At 39.8% G+C, this 26248-nt stretch overlaps 1 protein-coding gene across 1 annotated transcript; it reads left to right on the top strand.

Annotated features, from left to right (window-relative positions):
- The first annotated feature begins 901 nt into the window (after window positions 1-901).
- Window positions 902-24747, top strand: LOC121299691 (E3 SUMO-protein ligase PIAS2-like). Its single transcript, XM_041227626.1, is given in 16 exon segments — window positions 902-957; window positions 5453-5921; window positions 6051-6135; window positions 6239-6289; window positions 6864-6954; window positions 7508-7642; window positions 13481-13586; window positions 15815-15888; window positions 16874-17034; window positions 17324-17457; window positions 18113-18243; window positions 18245-18315; window positions 22645-22784; window positions 22987-23043; window positions 23196-23233; window positions 24379-24747. Coding segments are annotated over 16 exon segments (1977 nt in total). The 5' UTR covers window positions 902-933; the 3' UTR covers window positions 24589-24747.
- The last annotated feature ends 1501 nt before the right edge of the window (window positions 24748-26248 follow it).

Below are 26248 nucleotides of genomic sequence, written 5' to 3'. Positions count from 1 at the left end.
TTATGTGATAGCCCAATTGTTTGTTTTAACTGAAAGCAAGCTTATTATTAACACGTAGGCCTATGCATAAAAAAAAAAAAAAAACTTTCGTAAGAAAAGATACCTAGTATAAATTTGACAAAAACTACAAGCCCCAGTATAGCTCATCCATAGGTCACTGTCAACAAATGCGCACGGACCCTCTGAAGGGGCAAATCAACATTCATTACCAGACCAGCAACGGAATTACAGCGCGATCCCTTTATTTAAATACTAATGCTGGTACTGTATCCCAAACAATATTGCAAACATGAAGACAGTTCAGTCTTTTAAAGTTATATGGCCAATCTAATTACATTATCAACCCGCGACTCCTTAATATTTCCCGCGGCTATGTTTTTGAAGTAACCCAATAACCGCGGACCTGGCAACACTGGTGTGTGTGTGTGTGTGTTTCTCTGCTCTGTGCCCTGCAGAGCTGGTGTTGCTGCTAATGAGCCGCGGCCACAGTGTTCCATCTGCACATACCGTTACAATACCATTTTCCTTTACAGAGGTTTATTAAAATGCAATACATATTGTAAAGTACAGCACTAATAATCATCTTTACAAGTAGGAGAGATCATAGATGAAATACGGAATCATGAATCCTGCCCTCGTCCCTCACTCACTGACACTTTCACAAACAGCAAGCGAGTGACCAGTTTCAGTCCGAGGTCTTAAAATCGGGATTAGCTGATCCTCAAGTAGAACTGTGAGTTTTAACATTGCAATTGGTATTACGATAGTACAGATTATGTGAATACTATCACCCTAGCCAGAACGCTGTTTAGTACCTCCAGCTCCTTACTAAATTTGGACGTAATTTACAGTGCATTGATTGAACGATGTTCCGGGACACCCTGATCACGTGGCCGGAGACCTGGCGCGGTGCAGGATGGTCGCGGCAAGAAAATGGCTGATTTTGAGGAGCTGAGGGTAGGAGAAAGTGTTTTATTAATACTGCTACGCTAAGAAAGTGCAGCAGCGCATCCCTGTCAAACAGGGAGATGCGTTAGGATATAAGATATTATAAAAACCGAACAAAAACACTTTAAAACATCAGCGTTGGAAGCCTGTAAATATAACATAGACATTTATTTTTAAGTGTGACCGTGTGATTGTTGATGTTCTGTGCTTTGAGGTTAGTCTGTCTTCTTTTTCCACAGTGTATAATATATATCTTTAGGCCCGTGCTCCAGGTTTTAGTCGTTTCATTCAGATGTTCAGGTGTAGGACTTTTCCCAAATAAATTCAGACATTGTTTAATGTATGTTTTTTTTTTTTAAAGGCATTTCGTATTAGTTATTTCAGACTAACTGGTTAAAACGGCCAATTCACGGGCACATCAATAACATTCTACGTAAATTGTATATTTTCAGACACGGTTAATGTATTTTTTTTACTGGCACTGTACATCGTGCATATGTTATTATACAGTCTGCTGCAAAAAACATGTTATATATTTGTACGTATTTCTTTTATTATGCATTCAAATGTACTGGTTTAGTAGTAGCACATCTGTTTAAATGTGTTATATACATATTTTTTATATACTGTGTGTGTGTGTGTATATATATATATGTATGTGTGTGTATGTATATATATATATATATATATATGTATTATATGTTTATATATATTATTAATGGGTTTTTGGAAATATGCTTGACGTTTTAGATGCACTTTACGATCCCATTTGTTAAGGAAATGTAAAGAAAAAAGGATTAACAAGTAAGAACAAGCAAGCATGGACCGTATAAATGAAGGGTCAGTTGGGCTTTTATTGTTTTTTTGTGGGTTTTTTATTCAAGCAATTTTTTGGGACAGGTGTGGTTGAACCCACAATTGGGAGTGAACAATGTATTATTATTTCTGTGTTTACTGCATGTTGATCCATTGTGAAATTAAAGGTGACTAACAACACAAAATACACTTGGTGGTTAATGTGATATTAAAAGTCTAGTGGTACTGTACAGTTGAAGTTAGTTTTCCCACTGGGGGTAAATGTGGCACATATTACATAGAACTTTTTTTTTTTTTTTTTTTTTTTAAATTCTCAGTGTTTATTTTACATACTGGCCTGTATTCATAAAAGATCTATTTTAGCTATACTTTTTTCCCTACCAACAATTTATGTTGCTGTATGAGATACCGCATTTATATTTGGGGTTTATTTAAAGCTAATATAGCTAATTGAATGCCTACAAAATGTTATACTTTGTATTTTAACTATTTATTTATTTTTCGGGGGGGGGGGGTCAAATTCTGAAACGCAACCTTTCATGAATACAGCAAGTTGTCTGTATAAAGAGGTGTTTACTGTTCTGATTTTTATTCCTCTTAATCACCAGTGTCACTCTGTCATGTAGAATTGTATACGTGAAAAACAATTCCTTGCTCTGTTCATGTGCACTGTTTCCGATGTTTAATTTTATTGGAAAACAGACCTGGTTGACATCCCAGTGGGTCTGCATTCCCCAAAAGTATAGACTAAAGACTCCAACCTGCTTCATGATGTACCCTGTTGCTCAAGTGAGCCAAATTAGTAATTTGTATACTCCTGCTATTACTTTCAACAATCAGTTTTAAATAGTGTTTTATTGTTGGATGATATTTAAAGATAAGTTAACAATTTTATGTTTTTTACTCAAGGCAACATCATTTTAAAACATTTTGAACTTTTTTTTTTTTTTGGGGGGGGGGACGACTGCATGGGAACTACAGTATTCCACTGCATTTTTTCGCATAATCAATACAAATTATTTAAAAAAAAAAAAAAGGCAAGTAGTAATGGAAATTCTATCAACTTATTTGTACACATCTGTTTAATTTATTAATCCTCCAATGTGTGGTTGATGCCCACCACACAAATCAGATTATAAATCTGAATGTTTGATCTTTTTAGCATAGTAATTTAGAAAGACAGATGGGGTGAATGGCTGGCTGAGCAGAGACTTGCACAATAAAGCTTCAGATGAGTACGGAACTACTAGCTGTCCTCAATGCTGAATAACTGCTGAAGAAGTTTCGCCTTAGACGATTGATCACTCTTATAAAATAATGTTCCTGGGGGTGGATATTTCACTTCAGTTCTCTGCTATTTTGTAATTTATAAAATAATAATAATGTTAGTTTTGGAAAATGAAAAAATAAACAGTAATCCATCACATATCCGCCCTAACCATTTATCCGCCATGCTGAAGCTCTTAATTTTCACTTTGCCATTGCAATATACACTGAGTGTACAAAACATTAGGAACACCTTCTTAATATTGAGTTGCACCCCCTTTTGCCCTCAGAACAGACTCAATTCGTCGGGGCATAGACCCTACATGGTGTTAAAAGCGTTCCACAGGGATGCTGGCCTGTGTTGACTCCAGTGCTTCAGTTGTGTCAAGTTGGTTGGTAGTGGATCTCTACTCCGAATAGCTTGTTCCATCTCATCCCACAGATGCTCAATTGGATTGATATCTGGTGACTGGGCAGGCCACTGCATTAAGCTGAATTCACTGTCATGTTCGTGGAACCATTCCTGGACAATCCTAGCCTTGTGGCATGGGGCGTTATCCTGCTGAAAAAATCCATTAGCAGATGGATACACTGCTGCCATGAAGGGATGCACCTGATTGGCAGTGATGTTCAGATATCCTGTGGCATTCAAATGTTGCTCCACTTTTATCAGGGGGCCCAATGTGTGCCATGAAAACACACCTCACACCACCACCAGCCTGCAATGTTGACACACGGCATGATGGATGCATGTACTCGTGTGGTTTTCTCCATACCCTAGTCCTCCCATCAGTGTGAAACAGAAGGAACCAGGATTTATCAGACCAGGCAATGTTTTTCCAATCCTCCAGTATCCAGTGTTTTTGTTCCTTAGCCCACTGCAACTGCAATTTCGTGTGTTTTGCTGAAAGAAGTGGAAGTTAGGTCGTCAGCTGCCATACCCCATTCGAGTCAAGGTACGATGAGTTGTGCATTCTTTTATGGGTCTTTCGGCACCAACGTTGTACTGGACTGTCAGTTGACTAACTGTAGCATGTCCGTTGCTCTGCACAATTCGTGTCAGCCTCCTTTGGCCTCTTTCATCAATGAGCCTGTAGCAGGGCGCTAGGAAAGCCCTGCTGTTTAATCATATTGTTTGTTTATTTTTAGAACTGGGTCTCACCCTCCACCCCTGTGTTATTTTGTGTTTGTTTATTGTTTTATATTTTTGTTTATAGATGACTGCGAACTGCCGTGTGTGTTGTTTGTTTATTATTTTGTATGACAGCATAGCTGTGCTTTAGTTTTGTTATTGTTTTGCAGTGTGGATGGGAAGCCCCATCCACATTCTAAAACTCGTGCAGAAGGTGGCCATCTCCCGAATTAGTTAAGTGATTAATTTGTTCCTAATCGGGAGATGGTCACCTGTATAAATACCTGCAGCTCTCTGCACTCGGTGTGGGTGTTCAGAGGAGGAACGAGAGCGAGCGAGGAGTGAGAGAGGAGAAACTAAATTTAAAAGAATATAAGGATCCGTGAAGGCTACTGCCCAGCCGGACCTTAATTCTTTATTTGTGTTTGAGATTTGTTTTATTTCAAACCTTTTATTTTTTGCGCTGTGAGCAAGTGTTTATTTTTCTTAAATATTTTGTTTATTTTTTCTTTAATAAATGGCGCACGCGCCACTGAACTGTACCTTTTGTTTTTGTTGTGCTTTCGGCTGGTCGGAGTCACCACAACGCCATTTCCTGCCGCAGAGCCATTTTCGACCACTGGCATGCTGTTGGCTGGATGTCCTTTGGGTGGCAGAGCATCCTTGATACACACAGGAAACTGTTGAGCGTGGATAACCCAGCAGCGTTTAAGTTCTTGACACACTCAAACTGGCGCACGTGGCACCTACTACCATACCCTGTTCAAAGACACTTAAATCTTTTGTCTTGCCCATTTACCCTCTGAATGGCACACATACACAATCCATATCTCAGTTGTGTCAAGGCTTAAAAATCCTTCTTTAACCTGTCTCCCCTTCATCTACACTGATTGAAGTGGAGTTAACAGGTTACATCAATAAGGGATCATAGTTTTCATCTGGATTCACCTTGTCAGTCTATCTCATGGAAAGAGCAGGTGTTCCTAATGTTTTGTACACTCAGTGTATATGTATGTGTGTGTGTGTGTATATATATATATATATATATATATATATATATATAATGTATGTATGTGCAATGAGAAAGTGAAAATTATGCCTCCCTGCAAACTGCAATAAGTAGTTGTCTTTTATTAAGTATCATTATAAAGGTTGTTTTAATTTTGAATGCTACAAGAGGTTAACACTTGCCATGTTTCTTGTGTTTATTGTATTCAGAACTATAGAGGAGTGTACAATTTTAAAAAGCTTGCTGTGCACAAACTATCCAAATGTTCTTGTATTTTGCAGAATATGATATCAAGTTTCCGTGTGTCAGAACTACAGGTATTATTGGGCTTTGCTGGACGGAACAAAAGTGGTCGCAAGCATGAACTTCTGTTGAGGGTCTTGCATTTGCTAAAAAGTGGCTGCAGCCCCGCTGTCCAAATCAAAATAAAGGAACTGTACAGACGCCGCTACCCCAGGACCATTGAAAGTCTCCCAGACTTGTCGGCTCTCAGGTCCTTCTCCCAGGACAGTAACTGCTCCTCCCTGCTTGAGTCTGACCTGGCAGTGGCCATCGTTAACTCTCACCCACCTGGCACGGTTACCTCCCATTCAGCCAGTGTCAGTGCTGTGCTATTGCATGAGACTAAGCCCAGGCTGGATATGCAGCAGCCAGCCACCACGGCCATGCCCCCAGTCCACCCCGACGTCCAGATGAAAAGCTTGCCCTTCTATGACGTGCTGGATGTTCTCATCAAACCTTCAAGCCTGGGTAAGGGCTTGTAACACAGGCAGCACTCTGAAATCCCCTTATATCGGAAATTTTGTATTGGGTGGAAATTATGTCACATTAAAGTTAGCTATACTGTTGAATTAGACTTTAAAATGTTGTCATTTGTAGGTGCAAGCAGTATTCAACGGTTTCAAGAGAAGTTTTTCATCTTTGCATTAACTCCACATCAAGTCAGAGAAGTTTGCATCTCCAGGTAATTCTCTGTCATTGTATGCAGATCTCTTGAACTTGAGTGTACCATTTTTATCCCTATTGATAAGAAAATCAACTAAGGCAGCCTTTTCTTTTCCCCTAAGGGATTTTCTGCCTGGGGGTAGGAGAGATTATATGGTCCAGATTCAGATGAGGTAAGTGCCTTGGTCAGTCTGAACTTAGACTGACACTGTTTTAAACAGGGCAGGTATAGAATCGATTGGGGATTAAAACTGCAGCTGTGTTTTATTGGTTGGTAGTTTGATGTGCTTATCATGTTTTTTATAAAAGATGTACAATAATTAACTGGACATTTTAAAACCAAAGAAAATGAATTCAGGGAAATTACTTTCGTCATACTGTATAAGCTCAATAACTGTTTAGCAAGCCAGTATAATTTGAAAGTTATTCAAGTATAAATAATAAAAACAGTATTTTAGGTTTAAACATAATTTCTTTTCCATATATCTTCCTTGTCATGTAAATGGAATATTTCATTACCGTTCATGAAGTGCTGTGTTTATTTAATGAGAACGGCAATAAGCAACCAACATGTTCTTTATATGGCTATCCTCCCTCATTCATGGGAAACAGTCCCCAATGCCCGTCCATTAGCTGTCCTCTGTGTAGTCCACCTGTATTGACTGGTGTAGCAAGAGAACTGTATTCCTCTGCAGGTGCAGTGTGACTTGAAATACATTTTCAGTTGTGATTTTCTTTTGCTATTAGGTTTTGCCTAGCAGAGACGAGCTGCCCTCAAGAAGACAATTACCCAAACAGTTTGTGTATCAAAGTCAACGGAAAGATTTTTCCCTTACCTGTAAGTGGTTGTTTTACTTTGTGTGTGTGTGTGTGTGTGTGTGTGTGTGTGTGTATATATATATATATATATATATATATATATATATATATATATATATATATATATATATATAATTTTTTATATTTGCTTCCCAGTCGTGTGCATTTCTGTTTGATTTTAAATTAACAACTATATCGGTACTACCTGTTTTAACAACCATCTGTATGCTTTTCAGTTTTGTGTTTTTATACATTTTATTGTATTGCCGTTGTTGCACAATCAAGGTTTCATACTAACAATGCAACTGGTGAACGTTAAATACATAATCTCTCAAAATGCATGTTATAAACTTGTATTTTTCACAGTGAACGCAAGCTGGACTGATAGAATGCTAAATAAGTTCTTGCCATAAAACTGAAGTCTTTTGATATCCACCTTCCTGGATCATTATTTTCAAAACTAAATTAAATATATAGTGCACAGTGGTGAATCCAGTTGAGCTGGGCAGCTGAAAATGTCAGTTCTGTTAAAAATCTAAAGTCTGCATTTTCTTTTTTTTTTTTTTTTACAGGGGTATGCACCTCCTCCCAAAAATGGAGTGGAGCAGAAAAGGCCAGGCCGGCCATTAAACATCACCTCGCTGGTTAGACTAACTTCGGCTGTGCCCAATCAGATCTCTGTTACATGGGCACCAGAAATTGGCAAGGCAAGGCACTGTTCACATCAGTATTGAGACTTGAGGAGCTCTGCTTTATTAAAACGGGTCATTCCATCTCAAATGGTCCAGCCCAGTTATTCAACCTCTAATTAATGACTAGTAAATTATTGTTGTTGTTATTTTTTTCTTGAAGCATGCTTTAGCAAATTATAACATTATTTGTTTTTGTCAGGGGTCTCCAACACTGGTCCTGGAGAGCCCCAATCCTGCAGGTTTTCTAGGTGTCTTTACATCGTCAATGGCTAAAGAGCTTGACTAATTAAAAGCCAATAATTGGTACAGTTAAGTAATTTAGTGCTCGGTTGAAACGAAAACCAGAAGACCCTGTAGCTCTCCTGGACCAGGATTTGGGACCCCTGGTCTATGTCATCCTCCACATGGAAAACAATGAGGTTAAAAGTTGTTTTTTACCACCTTCAGACACTTTGTAACCATGAGTTACACAGCTCTTTTACCACTTGACTAGTGTTCTGCGATACCTCATTTAGGGAGTATCGATACGATACCATGCACAGTATCATGATATTCGATATGGTCACAATACTTTGGATCTTATGTCCATTATATATTAATTGGCTGCCAAATTCAGTTTTTTACAAGTGCATAAGAGGCTAGTACACAGTTAATAATGCTATAGCATGGTGGAGTGCTTGCCGTTATACACTACCGGTCAAAAGTTTTAGAACACCTCCATTTTTCCAGTTTTTATTGAAATTTACGCAGTTTAATGTCTCAGTGTACTCTGAAATTAAAACAGAACAAATAAATAATTGGAGATAAAAAAGAAATCATGGAATCGTTTTGTTTAACAAAATTGAATCTAAATTTCTGACTCAAAGTAGCCACCTTTTGCAGATATAACAGCCGAACACACTCGTGGCATTCTTTCTACAATGGAAATCAAATATTGTTCGGAAAGTTCTTCCCAGCACTGTTGCAGAAGTTCCCACAAATGTGTTGCACTTATAGGTTGCTTTGCTTTCACCCTTCTGTGCAGTTCATCCCAGTTTAAGTCTGGAGACTGTGCTGGCAATTCCATGCTTTGAAGCCTACCGTCTTGTTCTTTTCTTCTAAGGTAGTTCTGACATACCCTGAAGGTATGTTTTGGGTCATTATCTTGCTGTAGGATGAACCCCTGACCAACTAGGTGTATACCACAGGGTATTGCCTGGCACTGCAAAATGCTATGGTTGCCGTTTTGGTTCAGGGTGCCACTCACTCTGTGCAAGTCGCTGACTCTGGATCCAGCAAAAGAGCCCCAGACCATCACACTTCCTCCTCCATGTTTGACAGTTGGTGTCACACACCGAAGAACCATCCTTTCACCTACTCAACGGCGTACAAAAACCCTGCGTGATGAACCGAAGATTTCAAATTTTGATTGATCGGTCCCTAAGACCTTCTTCCAGTCTTCAGTAGTCCACTGGCAGTGCTTCATGGCCCAGGCAAGCCTATTTCTTATTTTGCCATCTTAGCAATGGCTTTCTTACTGCCACTCGACCTGTCAAACCTGCAGCTCAAAGTCTTCTCTTCACAGCTGAAACTGAGACTTGCTTACTTCGACCAGTGTTAAGCTGTGCTTGAAGCTGTTGTCCTGTGAGCCACCTATCACGCAAGCTGTTGACTCTCAGAAACTTGTCTTCTGATTCTGTTGTGGCTTTGGGTCTGCCAGACCTCTTCCTGTCAGAGTTTCCTCCAGTTTCCAATTGCTTTTTGAAGGTGTAGGAAACTGTACTCACTGACACCTTAGCTTTCTTTGCAATTTCTCTAAAGGAAAGACCTACACTTTTAAGGGTTATAATGGTCTGTCTGTCTTCCTTTGTTAATTGCCTTTTTCTCGCCATTTTGATAGCAATACACTACTTGCTGCAGTACAATACTGTCCAAATAATGCTTAAGAGGGTGTAGTAACACAGTCTGTTCCAACACTGCTTTTATACAGACAGAGGGTTTGTAAGTAAACAATGCAAATATTGACATTACTCCATCCATTCACAGAAAGTCAACTGTAGATGTTTTACATTGAACCGTTGTCCAGAGTTAAAAAAGAACTACTTTCCAACTCCAAGTATCTTGCCTTTTCTTATTAGTCACTGCGTTCTGCTTAACAATTAGTATGTCTTTATATTCATCATAACGTTAAATTACCTTTCTAATTTCAGTGTTACCCAAGCTTCATTTAGTCACTTTCTTTTGAAATGTGGGCACCCTTTGGTTACCATACACAGTTAGAAACATACTGACAATAAAAACCATCATGAATAAATATATAAATATATTGGACCAGATAAAATTGCATCCGGGCCAGTAAAAACACAAGCTCAGTGGCCTGAGGGGCCAGTAGTTAAAAATCTAAACATAGAGCCCTGCAGTACATTCAGAGGTCATTGCCACTGACTAAAATGTAAAAAACTGGTAAGCGCGCGCATCAGTGTTAAAGACACCATTTTCTTTATTTCTTACATATAAAAAGAGAAATCTGGCCTTTCAGCCAGCTTCAAATACTCCAATTACAAGGAATCTCTTAATTCTTATATATAACAAAATAACACAAGAATACTTTCCTTGAAGCAGACTTTTTTTTATAACTAGGCCAGATGTTTTACTTACAGGGGTATTTTAGAAGTTCCCTAAAAATGTGAGCAAGGAATGAAAAAATGAAACGCTGTTGTGGAAGCTGATTTACACGGTTACTTCAAGAAAGTTTCTTGCTTCGATCATAAAAAAACAAATGAGCAAGATGGGCCAAATGGACCTCCTCTTGTTTGTAACATTTCTTATGTTCTTAAAGTCACTATAACATTATACCTCCATAAATCTATACTGGTCAAATCTTTATTAAACAGTATAATCCAAAAGTAGACTAGTCTGATTTCATGTACATTGTAAAACTTGTTTTTTTAAACAAACACAATAATGTGTTACATTAGGGAATACATACAAATGTTATATTCCTTCATTTTAAACACTGCGTTAATTTTACAATTTTATAGTGTTAGATATTTTGAAAATCACCACTTCAAAATTGAAAAAAATTAGTTTAGCGGATTAAAAAAAAACATATTTCTGGCGTACCGCTTTACTAAAAACATGGCTTAACATACGCAATACAATAGTGAACAATTCAAAGTTAAGCATTGTATTTAATGCTACTTTTCTTAAACAAATTAAATTGGCCACTGATGCCTTCCTCTTACATGCTATTATTAGAACAGAATTATGTTTAAGCGTGTTCAAGCCAATGTCTCAGTCAAAACAATTCCCCAGTGCACCTTAAAATACAAGACTTTTTTCTACAGAGAGGAGGCCATTTGGCCCATCATGCTCGTTTGGTTGTTAGAAATCTTGCAAAGAAAGTAAATTCGACAACAGACAACCACTATGGCTACTATAATAAACTGTAAGTAATTTCTATTGCTTTCTTGCTGAACCTGTAACCGTCTGCATTGGCGGACTTTTGCATTGTGACTCTGAAGCTTTAGGTCTGCTTTCCTCTGCAGGGGACGCGTCGCATTGAAGTAGCTGTAGTGTTAGGGAAACTGATATGCTGGCAATGAAGTCTGTATTCATTCTGGTCTTTCCACCACTCATGCATGCAATTCATAACACAGGAGTTTCACAGCTATCACATTACATGCACATGAAATTTGATTTGCAGTAGAGTTTTAATGACACCTGTCAGCAAATTATATTTTTTCACTTTCTAACAAATGCACTGTAATGACGAAATAAGCAAGCATCAGTGAACTCCCTTTTGATCAGCTTCTGTGCTGTCTTTGCTGTGACTTTTTTTTTTTTTTATAAGTAATGTGCACTGGGATTAATTTAAACTCAAAGAACAGAAGAAACTACAGTTAAAGTAAACTTCGGCAAAGAGATCGGGGTGGTGATCTGAAAGACGTTTCAATAAATTGGTGGCGTTTCCTCCTTTTGGTGTTGTTTCTTTACTTCTTTAAAACACTTTCGACATTTTGACTGTCTGTACTCTACCAGATTGCTGTTGTCATCTGGCAGAAATAAAAAATAGTTCCACACCAAGTGTCTTTCTTGTCCGTTCGCCATCACTGCTGCAGTAATTTTATTTTCCCAGAACGCGCAGGGTAGTTGGTTAATTCCGCTAAGCAGAAGTGAGTAAGCTTAGTTGATATTGTTTTTAAAGCATGCAATTACAGAGTTTTGTTTTAAAAGCTAATAAATAAATAAATAAAATACACGGTATCGGTATCGAAAAACCGTGATACTTCGATAGTTTTTATTTTACCCTGATATTAGGTATCGTAGGATTTTGGTGTCATGATATACTGTAGGTATCAATATACCGCGGATCACTACTTCAGACACTTTGTAACCATGAGTTGCACAGCTCTTTTACCACCTTCAGACTCATGGTTACAATCTGTTTTAGACACACACCTCCCCTGGCACCATTTCCACAATCACTTGGTGGTTTACCCCTTGAGTGCCACCCCTTTATTTTTCCCTTTAAGGTATAAAAGTGAATTGATTTATTTTACTATAATTGTGAAAGTGATTCACCAGTGCACATTGTTTCATGCAGTGAATCCCTGTCATCTGTCAGTTGAAGCTGCTTACTTTCATATGGAGCGGGGGTTTCAAATGTAAACAAAGCAAGTTTGTATGTACGAGGATGAGCGGCTATGGATGCAGAATGCCACCACCAAGCGTATTATATGAAGCACACCTATTTGAGCTTTACTAAGATGCTACATTGCTGATTTATTCTTACTTTTGCTACACATCTATCATTGTTTACAGCTCTCTGGTAGACATGGCACCGGCAGCCAGTTCAACCAGTGAAAACTGTAAACGAGAGAGGTGAAAGCAATGACCGAACAGGAATTCACATTTTTACAAACTAAACTATTAAGGCTGTGTTTGTCGAAGGGGGTACCTATAGCAGTTGTAGTGCTTCGGGAAAATATGTACTGAATACCTAGTGTCAAGACAATGTGAGAGAAGTGTGATGGTAGAATGTGTTTGAAACATACAAAATATATGCTAACGCTAATAATTTTAATTCTGGGGGGATTTTTTGGTTAAATACCCACACAATCAAAAAACAAGTTGAATGCAAACTGTGCAAGTGACTGTTGATATATCATAGAGGCACAACAAATCTCCGGGGTCATTTGACAAGTGTAAGTTTATATTACAGTAATCTGTCGCGTGTCTAACCGTTTATCCACCATGATCAATCTCTTCAGGAAGATTCGTTTATTATTGAACAGGGAAGATTATTTCAGATAATGTAGATCCTACCAAAGTTCTCGTACACTGTGTTGTATGTGTTCCATGCGCTGCCATTGCCGGTAGTGTCATTTGAGTTGTTCAGTATGTTGATATGTAAATAAATCCTATTCAAATGCGGGGCGTACAACTTCAACCTCCATCTCGATCTCCTGTCTGTCACTCAGCAGCGAATGCACGCACCCACATGGAAGACGGCTGCTCTGTCACAAGCATTAATACCCTGGATCTAAACCAGGGATTTAGGGAAGCTCCCTAATAAAAGCCGAATCTCAAAACAATAATCGTGTGAATATAGTAATTGTTACAGCTGTGTATAATGGTATTTAAAACAGGATTCATTTATTTGCGTTTGTCATTATTTCACATCTTGATCACTTAGGCTTTAAAGAACACTATTTACATTAAACTTACGTGCCCCCACCCAAGCATGTTATTGTGAAGATATTTCTGCATTCATGTATGCATGTACATGCTTATATAAATGTTGTCATAATATAAGGAATGTGTGTTTGAAATCCATTTTCAACATAAACTTTCTTTTTCCCTTCTCTCCAGAATTATTCATTGTCTGTGTACCTTGTGAGGCAGCTCACGTCTTCACTGCTGTTGCAGAGGTTAAAAATGAAAGGCATCCGAAACTCTGACCATTCTCGAGCTTTGAGTAAGTAGAAGGGTTATGAAATGGACTACCAAGCCATATTGTCTCTGGGATCCTTTAGAAGCCACCTTAGACAAAGATCTGGGATCAGTCAGTTCAGTGTCTCAATACAAAGTGATCAGAACCTGGTCAGAGACAGGAAAGATTGCTTTATTGCAGTAACTTATGAAAACTGCCAATGATTTGTCAGTGCCCTCTGTAGGCTTGCATCTATACCCCTGATTTCAGTCATTAGCTGTAAGTGATCATGCTCTTCAATGAAGTTGTCGACCGCAGTGGTAGATAAGCGTCAAGAGGTGAAAGTCACCTAACAGACCGTAGAGCCTTTGTTGAGAGGCACTGTCACTGTTGGAAGAATGTTTTTCTTTTTTGTTTTTTATATACTGAACAAAAATATAAACGCAACATGAAAGTGTTGGTTCCATGTTTCACAAGCTGAAATAAAAGATCCTAGAAATTTTCCATACACACAAAAAGCTTATTTCTCTCAAATTTTGTACACAATTTGTTTACATCCCTGTTATTGAGCATTACTCCATTGTCAAGATAATCCATCCACCTGACAGGTGTGGCATATCAAGAAGCTGATTAAACAGCGTGATTTTTACACAGGTGCACCTTGTGCTGGGGACAATAAAAGGCCACTCTAAAATGTGCAGTTTTGTCACACAACACAATGCCACAGATGTCTCAAGTTTTGAGGGAGCGTACAATTGGCATGCTGACTGCAGGAATGTCCACCAGAGCTGTTGGCAGAGAATTGAATGTTCATTTCTCTACCAGAAGCCGCCTCCAATGTCATTTTAGAGAATTTGGCAGTACGTCCAACCGGCCTCACAACCGCAGACCATGTGTAACCACGCCAGCCCAGGACCTCCACATCCAGCTTCTTCACCTGTGGGATCGCCTGAGACCAGCCACTCGGACAGCTGATGAAACTGTAGGTCTGAACAAACTGTTAGAAACCATCTCAGGAAAGCTCATGTCCTCACCAGGGTCTTCACCTGACTGCAATTCGGCATCGTAACCGACTTCAGTGGGCACATGCTCACCTTCGATGGCCACTGGCACGCTGGTGAAGTTTGCTCTTCACGGATGAATCCCAGTTTCAGCTGTACCAGGCAGATGGCAGACAGTGTGTATGGCGTCGTGTGGACTAGCGGTTTGCTGATGTCAACGTTGTGAACAGAGTGCCCAGTGGTGGCGATGGGGTTATGGTATGGGCAGGCATAAGATACGGACAACGAACACAATTGCATTTTATCGATGGCAATTTGATTGCACAGAGATACTGTGACGAGATCCTGAGGCCCATTGCTGTGCCATTCATCCGCCGCCATCACCATCACCTTTCAGCATGATAATGCACGGCCCCATGTCGCAAGAATCTGTACACAATTTCTGGAAGCTGAAAATGTCCCAGTTCTTCCATGGCCTGCATACTTACCAGACATGTCCCATTGAGCATGTTTGGGATGCTCTGGCTCAACGTGTATGACAGCGTGTTCCAGTTCCCGCCAATATCCAGCAACTTCGCACAGCCATTGAAAAGGAGTGGGACAACATTCCACAGGCTACAATCAACAGCTTGATCAACTCTATGCGAAGGAGATGTGTCTCGCTGCATGAGGCAAATGGTGGTCGCAGCAGATACTGACTGGTTTTCTGATCCACGCGCCTACCTTTTTTTTTTTAAGGTATCTGTGACCAACAGATGCATATCTGTATTCCCAGTCATGTGAAATCCATAGATTAGGGCCTAATGAATTTATTTCAATTGACTGATCTTAGTAAAATTTTTGAAATTGTTGCCTGTTGTGTGTACATATAATAATATTATATAATATATATATGATAATAAAATATATATATATACTTTTTTATTAATGTACTTGTTGCTTTTTATCCAGACTTTCAGTGAGTTAAATAAGTTAAGCACTAGTAGCTGTAGAAGAGTAAACAGCCCTTGAAGTGTTGTTGAAACAGACAGGAGAGAGGATGCATGACAGAGCCTGTTCTCAGGCTACCGGCACAGCTTAGCCCAGCCAGAGCAAGTCAGGTGCTAGCCTGTGCTAATCTGCACTACAAGAAAGAGTTGAGCTGACACAGACAGGCTCATGAAGCCTTAACATGGAAATGGGAGAAAAAAAGCTTTTTTTTTTTTTTTTTTTTTAAATCAAGCATATTAAAATTAATTTATATCTTTTTATTGTCACTGTTTCCTCCTCCAGTAAAAGAGAAGCTAACTGCAGATCCTGACAGTGAGATCGCCACCACAAGCTTAAGAGTGTCACTGTTGTGCCCAGTAAGTGTTCTATTTTTGCTCCTGCTCCACTTTCCATCTGAATTCTTACTTCTGTTGGTAACGTTTGTCTAGATTGCCATTAACTGTAAGATCAGCGCCACTGTATTACACTGCATTGCTTGTAACATGCATGTAAGTGTAATCAGTCAGACTGTGGAGTCTATATCCTCTGATTCGAAACTGCCAAGCTCCATGTCTTCGTCATCTGAACCTTCATCACTGGTAATGCAGCAATTGTCTGAGCAACTACTACAGTTTTTTTCTATTCACGTGAGCCACAATATTTCCCCTCTGGCATTATTTGTTCATGGTTATTAAAAATCGGAAATGAATAGTGAAAATTCGACTTTCAGGTAAAAGCTGTGGTGGGGCGATCGTTCAAACCGTGGCATTGACTCAGCAGAATCTGGTATTATAATTAGGGCTTCTGTTTTTTGGTTTTTATTAATTCAGTTTTCTGGTGCTTATTTTTTAGCTGAGTTTCATGTAAATCCTTTTTTTTTGTGTGTGCTTTTTTTCTGTACTGTGTGGAATTATTGTTTTTGGTTACTTTTTGTTTTTGTTCAATATGTATAGTAACTTGACAGTACTTGCACAACTCAAATGTACAGTCTTTTCTTTCCTTTCCTGTCTTCCACAACAGAATCCTTATGGTCACATTCTTCTGTGGTTTTTGTGTGTCACTCTGTAGTTGTGGTGGGTTTAAAGTATTCAGGACGAATCAATGATAGATACAAGACGGGAAGGAGGGACATTGCCCGTGTGCACTGAGAGAGGTGTTTTTTTTTGTTTGTTTGCACCGATTAAATTTTTTGGCATCTGGGGAGTTTTATGCTAAAACCGAAAATCAAGAGCCTTAATTATAATCCAGCAGTGATTTCCCCTGAACACCCTTATACCCTTATTTGTTTTGATATAAGTATGTGATCTGCTCATTTTGTAGCATGAGTAGTGCTTGCCTGACTGAAACGATTCCCCCCCCCAGCTGGGTAAGATGCGCTTGGCGGTTCCCTGCCGTGCGGTGACATGCTCTCATCTCCAGTGCTTCGACGCAGCACTCTACCTGCAGATGAATGAAAAGAAGTCCACCTGGATTTGTCCTGTCTGTGATAAGAAAGCTGCTTACGAAAGTCTTAGAATAGATGGGTAAGTAATGTCGTTCCTGGGGACAGTGCTGCCCCTATATATCTGCTGTATAAATGTATGTAATTTCTTTTTGAGTGAAAATGTTAGCTTTTCCTAGTTGCATGCCCTTGACTGTGACCAGGATTTTGCCTTGTAGCTAAGACTGTGGGGATGTAGGTCTGCCTGCTGGGTCAACAGCATTGTCAGATTTCTGATGCCTTCTCCCAGGGGCATGCTTTCGGTTGGGTTTAGCCTTAGCTAACAGGGTTTGTGTTGGATAATCCTCATTTTGTATTTACTTTTTTTTCAGGCTTTTCATGGAAATCTTAAATGAGTGCTTGGATGTCGATGAAATAAAATTCCAGGAAGATGGAACCTGGTGCCCAATGAGACCAAAGAAAGAGGCTCTGAAAGTGTCAAGCCAGTGTTCTACTAAAATTGAAAGTGAGCACCCAAGTGCCAAGATCTCTGTGGGTCATTCCAACTCGAGTGAAGCAAATTCTGGGAAGTGGAATTAAAAACAGCTTGTTTCAATGGCTTTCCAACCCAATTTTAATTCAACTCATTGAGGTTGAGTAACCACTGTTACACATGAGCGGGAATGACCATGTAGTAGTATTCTTTGTGTGTGAGCTTGCGCAATCTACACTAACTCTGCGTGCGAGTGAGAACTTGCAGACTCCAGATTAACTGTGTGCGTGTGTGCTAGAACCTGCAAATACTATATGTGTGTTGAACCTGGTGAGCCCCTCTTGCTCTGATTTCTGTCTGCACCTGTATGTGTGTGTGTATGTGCGTGACTCTATATTGGATCTCTGTGTGTTTGCATGCTCCAGTGTAGTGAGCCCCTCATTCTCTGTGATATCTGTCTGTCTGTCTGTCTGTGTGTGCATGACTGTATTCGATCTGTGTGTTTTGAATGCTCCAGAGCGGTGAGCCCCTCGTGCTCTGTGATCTCTGTCTGTGTGTGCATGACTCTATATTGGGCTTCTGTGCGATTGCATGTTCCAGAGCGTTGAGCCTCTTGTGCTCTCTGATTTCTGTCTGCACCTGTATCTTTCTGTGTGTGTTACTATATTGGGTCTCTGTGTGTTTGCAGGCTCCAGTGTGGTGACCCGCTCGTGCTCTGTGCTGGCTGCTGGCAGTGAGCCCAGTGGGGTGAAGAAAGCAGACGTGATCGACCTGACGATAGAGAGCTCCTCTGAGGAGGAGGAAGAGGAGGAGGAGGATTGAAGAGGAGCCACCCCTTAAGAAGCGTTGCCTCTACATGAACATGAAGACAGAGGAGGGCCACGGCAAGGGGTCAGTAAACACCAGGTGGGGGTTCACTTCAGCATCTGCTTTTGATTCTGCAGACCTGACAAAGGTATTACAAGCAGTATAACCTAATGTAAGGTTAAAGTGTCACTAGTCCTGCACCAAGACCTGGCACATTGCATAAAATGGCTTAAGTATTCAGTTTAAGTGTAACATGTTTTATATAGCGTTGATTACCTTGCTCTCTGCAACACTCTTAAACTCGAGAAACCTTTTAAAGGAGAAATTTTAATTGAATGTGTTTTTTGCAACTTGCCACTGGCATTCACAACCTCTGTTCTTATTGTTGAAATGATTTCTCAGGCTTCAGCTGTCAGGCCCCAGCTAACTGATCTTGCTGCTCATCACAGCATGAATAAGTCTCTCATCGAGTAAGTTTACTACTAGGAGTTGTTCCTGCAGCTGTGTTTAACTGGGGTCTGATTGCTTTTGATTATTTCAATAATAGGGTAGTTGTAAAATCTTGGACTAGATGCAGGTCTAGTCTCAGATTCTAACCCTGCTAATAACAGCATGCTTGTGAATGCATTGATCCCCTCCCACCAGCCTTGTGAACACTGCTTTTGTCAGGGGACAGGGTAATCTGGGAGCAATTTGTTTTTTTCTGTAAACATGTATATAGAAGCCTATACATTTCCATTACAGTGGAACGCATTTTTCACTACATTTTGAATAGAAGTCTCATAATTCCTAATGTGCCAATGACAAAAGGTCATGACATGAATATTTAACATAAAGGTTAACCCTTAAGAAACTAAATCAAGTAACCCTGTGTCTTGTCAGTGTACTGATAAAGAACAGTATGTGGTTGTATTTGTATGTCTTAGGTAGACCCTCCCTGTGAGTTTTGTGTAAGATGCACCCGTTTGATTTGTCATTGTCAGTATCAAAAGAATCCCATATATATTCCCTGTTTTTTATATATATATATATATATATATATATATATATATATATATATGGGGGTTAAAAAAATACAAAAATTTTTCCAATTTTAAGTCAATTTCAAAACAGTTCAAGTCAAGTGAATAACCTGAAATGGTACAAAGGTAAGCGGTAAACTGCCAGAGGTTAAAAAGAAAGTTTAGGTTACCAAAAACTGAAATGTACATTATTTTTCAGAGTTATACAAAAAGGCCTTTTTCAGGGAACAAGTAATGGGTTAACAACTTACAGCTGTTCTGCAGCAATGGAAGTAAATTAGGCCTTGAAAGTTGATGCTGACAGTTCCCACAGGTGTCCCAACTTTTGTTGATTACTTACAAACCCTCTGTCTGTATAAAAGCAGTGTTGGAACAGACTGTGTTACTACCCCTTCTTAAGCATTATTTGGACAGTATTGTATTGCAGGAAGTAGTATATTGCTATCATAATGATGAGAAAAAGGCAATTAACAAAGGAAGACAGACAGACCATTATAACCCTTAAAAGTGTAGTTCTTTCCTTTAGAGAAATTGCAAAGAAAGCTAAGGTGTCAGTGAGTACAGTTTCCTACACCTTCAAAAGGCACTTGGAAACTGGAGGAAACTGACAGGAAGAGGTCTGACAGACCCAAAGCAACAACAGAATCAGAAGACAAGTTTCTGAGAGTCAGCAGCTTGCGTGACAGGCGGCTCACAGCTTCAAGCACAGCCTAACACTGGTCGAAGTAAGCAAGTCTCAGTTTCAACTGTGAAGAGAAGACTTTGAGCTGCAAGTATGACAGGTCGAGTGGCAGTAAGAAAGCCATTGCTAAGATGGCAAAATAAGAAAAAGAGGCTTGCCTGGGCCATGAAGCACCGCCAATGGACTACTGAAGACAGGAAGAAGGTCTGATGGACCGATCAATCAAAATTTGAAATCTTCAGTTCATCACGCAGGGTTTTTGTACGCCATTGAGTAGGTGAAAGGATGGTTCCTCGGTGTGTGACACCAAATGTCAAACATGGAGGAGGAAGTGTGATGGTCTGGGGCTCTTTTGCTGGATCCAGAGTCAGTGACTTGCACAGAGTGAGTGGCACCCTGAACCAAAACGGTAACCATAGCATTTTGCAGCGCCAGGCAATACCCTGTGGTATACACCTAGTTGGTCAGGGGTTCATCCTACAGCAAGATAATGACCCAAAACATACCTCCAGGGTATGTCAGAACTACCTTAGAAGAAAAGAACAAGACGGTATGCTTCAAATCATGGAATGGCCAGCACAGTCTCCAGACTTAAACCCATCGAGCTGGTTTGGGATGAACTGGACAGAAGGGTGAAAGCAAAGCTACCTACAAGTGCAACACATTTGTGGGAACTTCTGCAACAGTGTTGGGAAGAACTTTCCGAACAATATTTGATTTCCATTGTAGAAAGAATGCCACGAGTGTGTTCGGCTGTTATATTTGCAAAAGGTGGCTACTTTGACTAAAAAATTTAGATTCAATTTTGTTAAACAAAACGATTCCATGATTTCATTTTTTTATTTCCAATTGTTTATTTCTTCTATGCTTTAATTTCAGAGTACATTGAGACATTAAACTGCGTAAATTTCAATAAAAACTGGAAAAATTGAGGTGATCTAAAACTTTTGATCAGTAGTGTATGTATACACAGTGCCAGTCAAAGTTGAATACACTTGCTGGAAACTAGGTTTTTTTCATAATTGACAATGTTTTACGTCGTATACGTTTCTGTCAATACTTGAAAATGAAAACACTTGTTACAATATACAAAACAAAACATAAGGAGTATCAAAGCAATGTTCAAGAAAATTTAAAATTGTCTCTAAATCTTGGATTCCTCAAAATAGCCACCCTTTGCCTTAATAACAGCCTCACAAACACAAGGTATTCGGTTAACAAGTTTCAGCAGGAAATCACCTGACATGTCTTCCCAGCTCTTCTGCAGCAATTCCCAGAGGTGTAGGGCACTTGTGGGTAGCTTTGCTTTGACTCTTCTGTCCAGTTTGTCCCATACAAGTTCTATGGGATTGAGGTCTGGAGACTGGGCAGGCCAGGTCATTAGATTGAGTTGTTCACTTTCCTTCTTCGCCAGATAGTTCTTGCACAACTTTGAGGTGATCCTGATGGAATGGCATGTCTCTGAAGTATGCTATGATAGCCATGCTGGTTGAGCTTGCCGTGGACTTGGTAAAGATCACCAACTCTGTCACCAGCAAAGCAACCCCAGACCATGACACTGCCTCCTCCATGCTTGACAGTGGGAACCACACATGCAGAACTCATGCGCTCACCCTCTCTGCGTCTTACAAATACTTGGCGGTTGGACCCAAATATCTCAAATTTTGACTCATCGGTCCATAAGACCGACTTCAACTCCATTTTCTATGTTTTTTGGCCCGGCAAGTCTCTTCCTCTTATTCTGCATTCTTAACAATGGTTTCTTTGCAGCAATTCTTCCCGTTAGGCCAGCTTCATTCAATCTCCTCTGAACAGTTGATGTAGAAACATCTGTACTTTTAGTAGCATTTAGCTGAGCTTGTATTTCAGGGGCAGTTAATCGCCGGTTTCACAGACTTGTGACTCGAATGAACTTCTCTGATTCTAAGGTCACCCTTGGTCTGCCTGACCTTGTTCGGTCCTCATGAGTGCCAGTTTCTTCAAATCGTTTGACGGTCCTGGCCACAGCAGTTACAGACACTTGCAAAGTTCTTGCGATTTGTCTTAGATTGACCTTCATTTCTTAAATTAATAACAGACTCTCTTCTTTGCTTAACTGAGCGTATTTTGCCATTTTCTGCTCCCTTACATTCAGGAATGACAAACTTGTGCCTATGCTACCTATATTTATAGTAATCACGGACCCTCACCTGTTAACAATAATTGGTGACAAAAGGTTAATTAGGTAACATGCTAGTTAACTCAGAGAACATCTAACAAAGACACTTTTATACTTAGGCCAGTGTTCTAACACCGTGTTATACACATTTCAGACTTTTAACTGACTTGAGCTTCGCAGTCAAAGCATGATACTGACTGAAAGCAGTTCAGTCAATAGTGGAAGTGGCTGGCTGGATAATGATAGGAAAGATGGCATTAAAGGGATGGGGGGCAATTTCACCCTCGAGGAGGTCTGATCGAGGAAGTACAAAACAAATTGAAGCATTGCTTGCAAACATAGATATATTTAAACTTAGCGTAGTACCAGATATCATTTGTTTATTTATAAATACTTGTTGGTCAACTTCATAGAAAACTTCACATTTGAAACGTAATACTGCATAGCTATGTGTGTGCACAACAGGTAATGTTTTGTATCTACAGCCACTTAACTAGTAAGGTTGTGCTGCCAGGCCAGTCTCTCACTGCATTCTGCCTGTGTGTCTCCAGGGTGGTATCGTACCAGCCCTCTGCAGGGCGCGGGCCCAGCATGCAGACTGTGGATACGTCCTTCCTTCCCTCTGCACTCGCTGACTATGCAGTTCCATTCCATCATTCAACACTCTCCACCATCCCCACGGACATGCAAGGTACAGGATTCAAACTGCCAGCCTCCATACAGTAACTCCATGCTGAAGCGTGTACTGTTTATTTGTCATCCAGTGCTATAAAAAAGGCTCAATAGTGGTGGAATTGAAATTCAATTTGTTTTGTTTTTATTTCACTTCTAGCAGATTATTGTGGTGGAACTGAAATTCAAGTTTGTTTTGTTGTTTTTTATTTCACTTCTAGCAGTTTATTGTGGTGGAAACAATGCTGTAGACAACCGTCCAATGATTTTCTACAAAGGTGATATTATCAACTATCAATTGACATTCAAATTTAGTTTTCCAGAAATGTCATTTTTCAGACACCCACGGTCTTAATTGCCTTACTGACACCCGCCATTCATTTGTTGCAAGTTTTTCTATAAATAATAAATTTCTGAATTCTGTTTTTAGGTCTGGATTTCCTTTCACTGATTCAAGGAGACCCGCAGGTATGATCTTTTGAGGCTTGATTTTATTTATATGGATGAGAGCAAGAACATCAGAACTAACAAAAAAAATGTAGTTTTGAGAAACTAGCCCTGTGCATGCAATCCCTTTTTTTTGTTTGCACAGTTTCAATGCTTATCTTCAGTTTCACAAACCGGTGTATAGTCGCCTGGGTTACATATTTCTGTAGCAGGCAACAAAAATCAAAGCAGCTTAAAGGGTAAGTAGAGTCCAGTGTCAGTGGATTTATTAATTTTTATCACCATTGCCATTCTTTGTGTGGTTCTCTTCCTGTATTGAATTGCAATGTTTATCTGCATCAAAAACCATTTTGCATTGTCTGAGCCTGTAGAATTCTAGTTGCCGACTTTGAGATTATAAAGAAAATCCAGTGATGCAGGCAACTTCCTGCAACCTTTTCTATGAATTGCTTGTTGATCTAGATTTAAGCTGCTTGATTGTTTGAAAATGTCCCCTACATTAAGTTGCCTAGTGTTTCATGGACCTTGGAGTAAGAAAGTGGATAGAGTTAACCATAGACACGTAGACTCTGGTGATTAAGACAGTAGGGATACCACATCAATGATACGGTACGTTGATGTGGTAAACTTAATGTCCAATCACCCTGTACTTTGTGTTGCACAGATACCAGGACCAGGCTACACAGCTGGAAAAGTAGAGCTAGCCTTAGGACTGAAAGTAGCAGACATTTCTTTACACAGAGTGGTCAGGGTATAGACTATGCCAGGGTTTCCCAATCCTGGTCCTGGGGGACCCCTGTGTCTGCTGGTTTTCGTTAGCTTGATTAGACCTTTTCAATTGTTTTCAGCTTTTAAACAGTTGGAGAGTTCAAGTTAACTATACAATTTTATAAGTAATTTGAAATCTGCAACTTTTTAGGAGCTGAGAACAATTAAAAAGGTCTAATTAAGCACATTATTAGTTCAATTAATGGTTTGATTAAGTAATTGAGAACTCAGTTGGTGTGAAAACCAGCAGACCCAGAGGTTCCCCAGGACCAGGATTGGGAAACCCTGGAATAGGCTACCTAGCCATGTTGATGCTGAATCATTGGGATCCTTTAAGAGCTGACTTGAGACAGTGCTGTTTGCAGTGTGAGTCTTGAAACCCTTATTGCACTCCCCAGCAGTACTGTGCTCCGATGTTCCTGGATACCCTGGGCAACACGTTGCAGGCGGCAGCCCCCTCAAGTGGAGGAATCATCTCCTCTTCGTCCTCCTCCTCCACAGCCAGCCACCATCACCAGGAGAGCAGCAGCCACCACAGCAGCAGCAGCTCCAGCAGGAACGAGGCTGGGGGAGGAACCAGCATCACTGACATCATTTCTTTGGATTAGAGACTTTTTAGATGACACTTGAAGTGTGATTGACCACCCACCCCACCTCTCCCCTCTCCTCTGCAGAGCAGTATGAAGTGTTCCACCAAACAAACAAACTTGCCCTTTGTTTTTAAATGCATTTAACAAAAAAAACAAAATTCTTCTTTTCAGTTTTTATTTTTATTTATTTTTTATTTTTATATATAAAAAGTATTCAGCCCCCATCCCTTTTTTTTCATATTTAAGAGTCTCAGATTCAGAATTTGAAATAGATTAAATTAGGATTTTTTCCCACTGATCTACAAAGCCTTGCGCACTATGTCAAATTAAAAGAAAAATTCCAAAAGCTTTCAACAATTTACTAAAAATGAAAAACATTAATTATCAGGTTAAAAAAAGTGTTCATACCATTTGTAATTGCAAGCCTAAATTTCCTCAGGTGCAATATATTACCTCAACAAGTCACACAATTTGTTGATGGACTCCACCTGTGTAAGAAATGAGTGGATCATCTGCTTTAAATTAATCTGTGAGGATAAGTACTGCTCTTTCTGTGTGGTCCCACAGTATGGTAGAGACTTTCAAAAGAAAGAATCAAAATGTAGACGAAAGAGCATTCTAAGCAAGTCAAGGATATACTTATAGAGAAGCAAAAATCTGGGGAAGGGTACAAAACCATTTCAAACATCCCTCGGAGCTCAGTGCAGTCCATCATACAGAAGTGGGAAAAATACAAAACTACCACCAGACTGCCTAGATCAGGCCGCCCCTCTAAACTTCGTTGCCAGACAAGAAGGGCACTTAGGGAAGCTACTGTGAGGCCAACTGTGACTCTGAATGAGTTACGAAGTCAGTGGCTACGATGGACGATGATGTTCATTTATCAACAATCTCCAAGGCATGCCACAAAAAGGGCCTTATGGGAGAGTGGCAAGGAAGAAGTCCTGGCTGAAAAAAAACAATATTGTTGCGCGCAAAGAGTTAGCAAAACGTCACCTAGAAGATACTGCAGTTATGTGGCAGAACGTCTTGTGGTCTGATGAGACTAAAGTGGAACTTTTTGGCCTGAACGATAAGCGATATGTCTGGCGCAAATCAAACACTGCACACCAGCCTGGCAACACCATCCCCACCGTAAAGTATGGTGGTGGTAGCGTCATGTTATGGGGATGCTTTTCAGCAGCTGGGACTGGCAGTATTGTCAGGATTGATGGGAGGATGAATGGCGCACAATACAGAGAAATCCTGGATAAAAACCTGCGCCCCTCTGCCAGAAAACTCAAACTGCAGAAGTTTGTCTTTCAACAGGACAATGATCCAAAGCACACTGCCAGGGCAACACTGGAGTGGAAGAAAATAATGTCCTTGAGTGGCCCATTCAGAGTCTTGACCTTAATCCCATTGAAAATCTGTGGCAAGACCTCACAATTGCTGTCCATCACCGTTCCCCAACTAACTTGACACAGCTTGAGCAATTTTGCAAGGAGGAATGGGCAAATATTGCTCCATCACGGTTTGCAAAGTTAATAGAGACTTATTCGAAAAGACTGCTGCTAGAGGTGGTTCAACCAAGTATTGACCCAGGCGGATGAATACTTAAAAAATGATGATATTTCAGTTTTTTAATTTTAATTTTATTGTTTACTATTTTCTTTCTTTTTGGGAGGGGACTGAAGAA

The sequence above is a fragment of the Polyodon spathula genome, chromosome 2 (genome assembly GCF_017654505.1).
Source record: "Polyodon spathula isolate WHYD16114869_AA chromosome 2, ASM1765450v1, whole genome shotgun sequence".
Lineage (NCBI taxonomy): Eukaryota > Metazoa > Chordata > Actinopteri > Acipenseriformes > Polyodontidae > Polyodon > Polyodon spathula.
The sequence above is the reverse complement of the archived record's forward strand: the minus strand, read 5'-3'. Positions and strand labels throughout refer to the sequence as shown.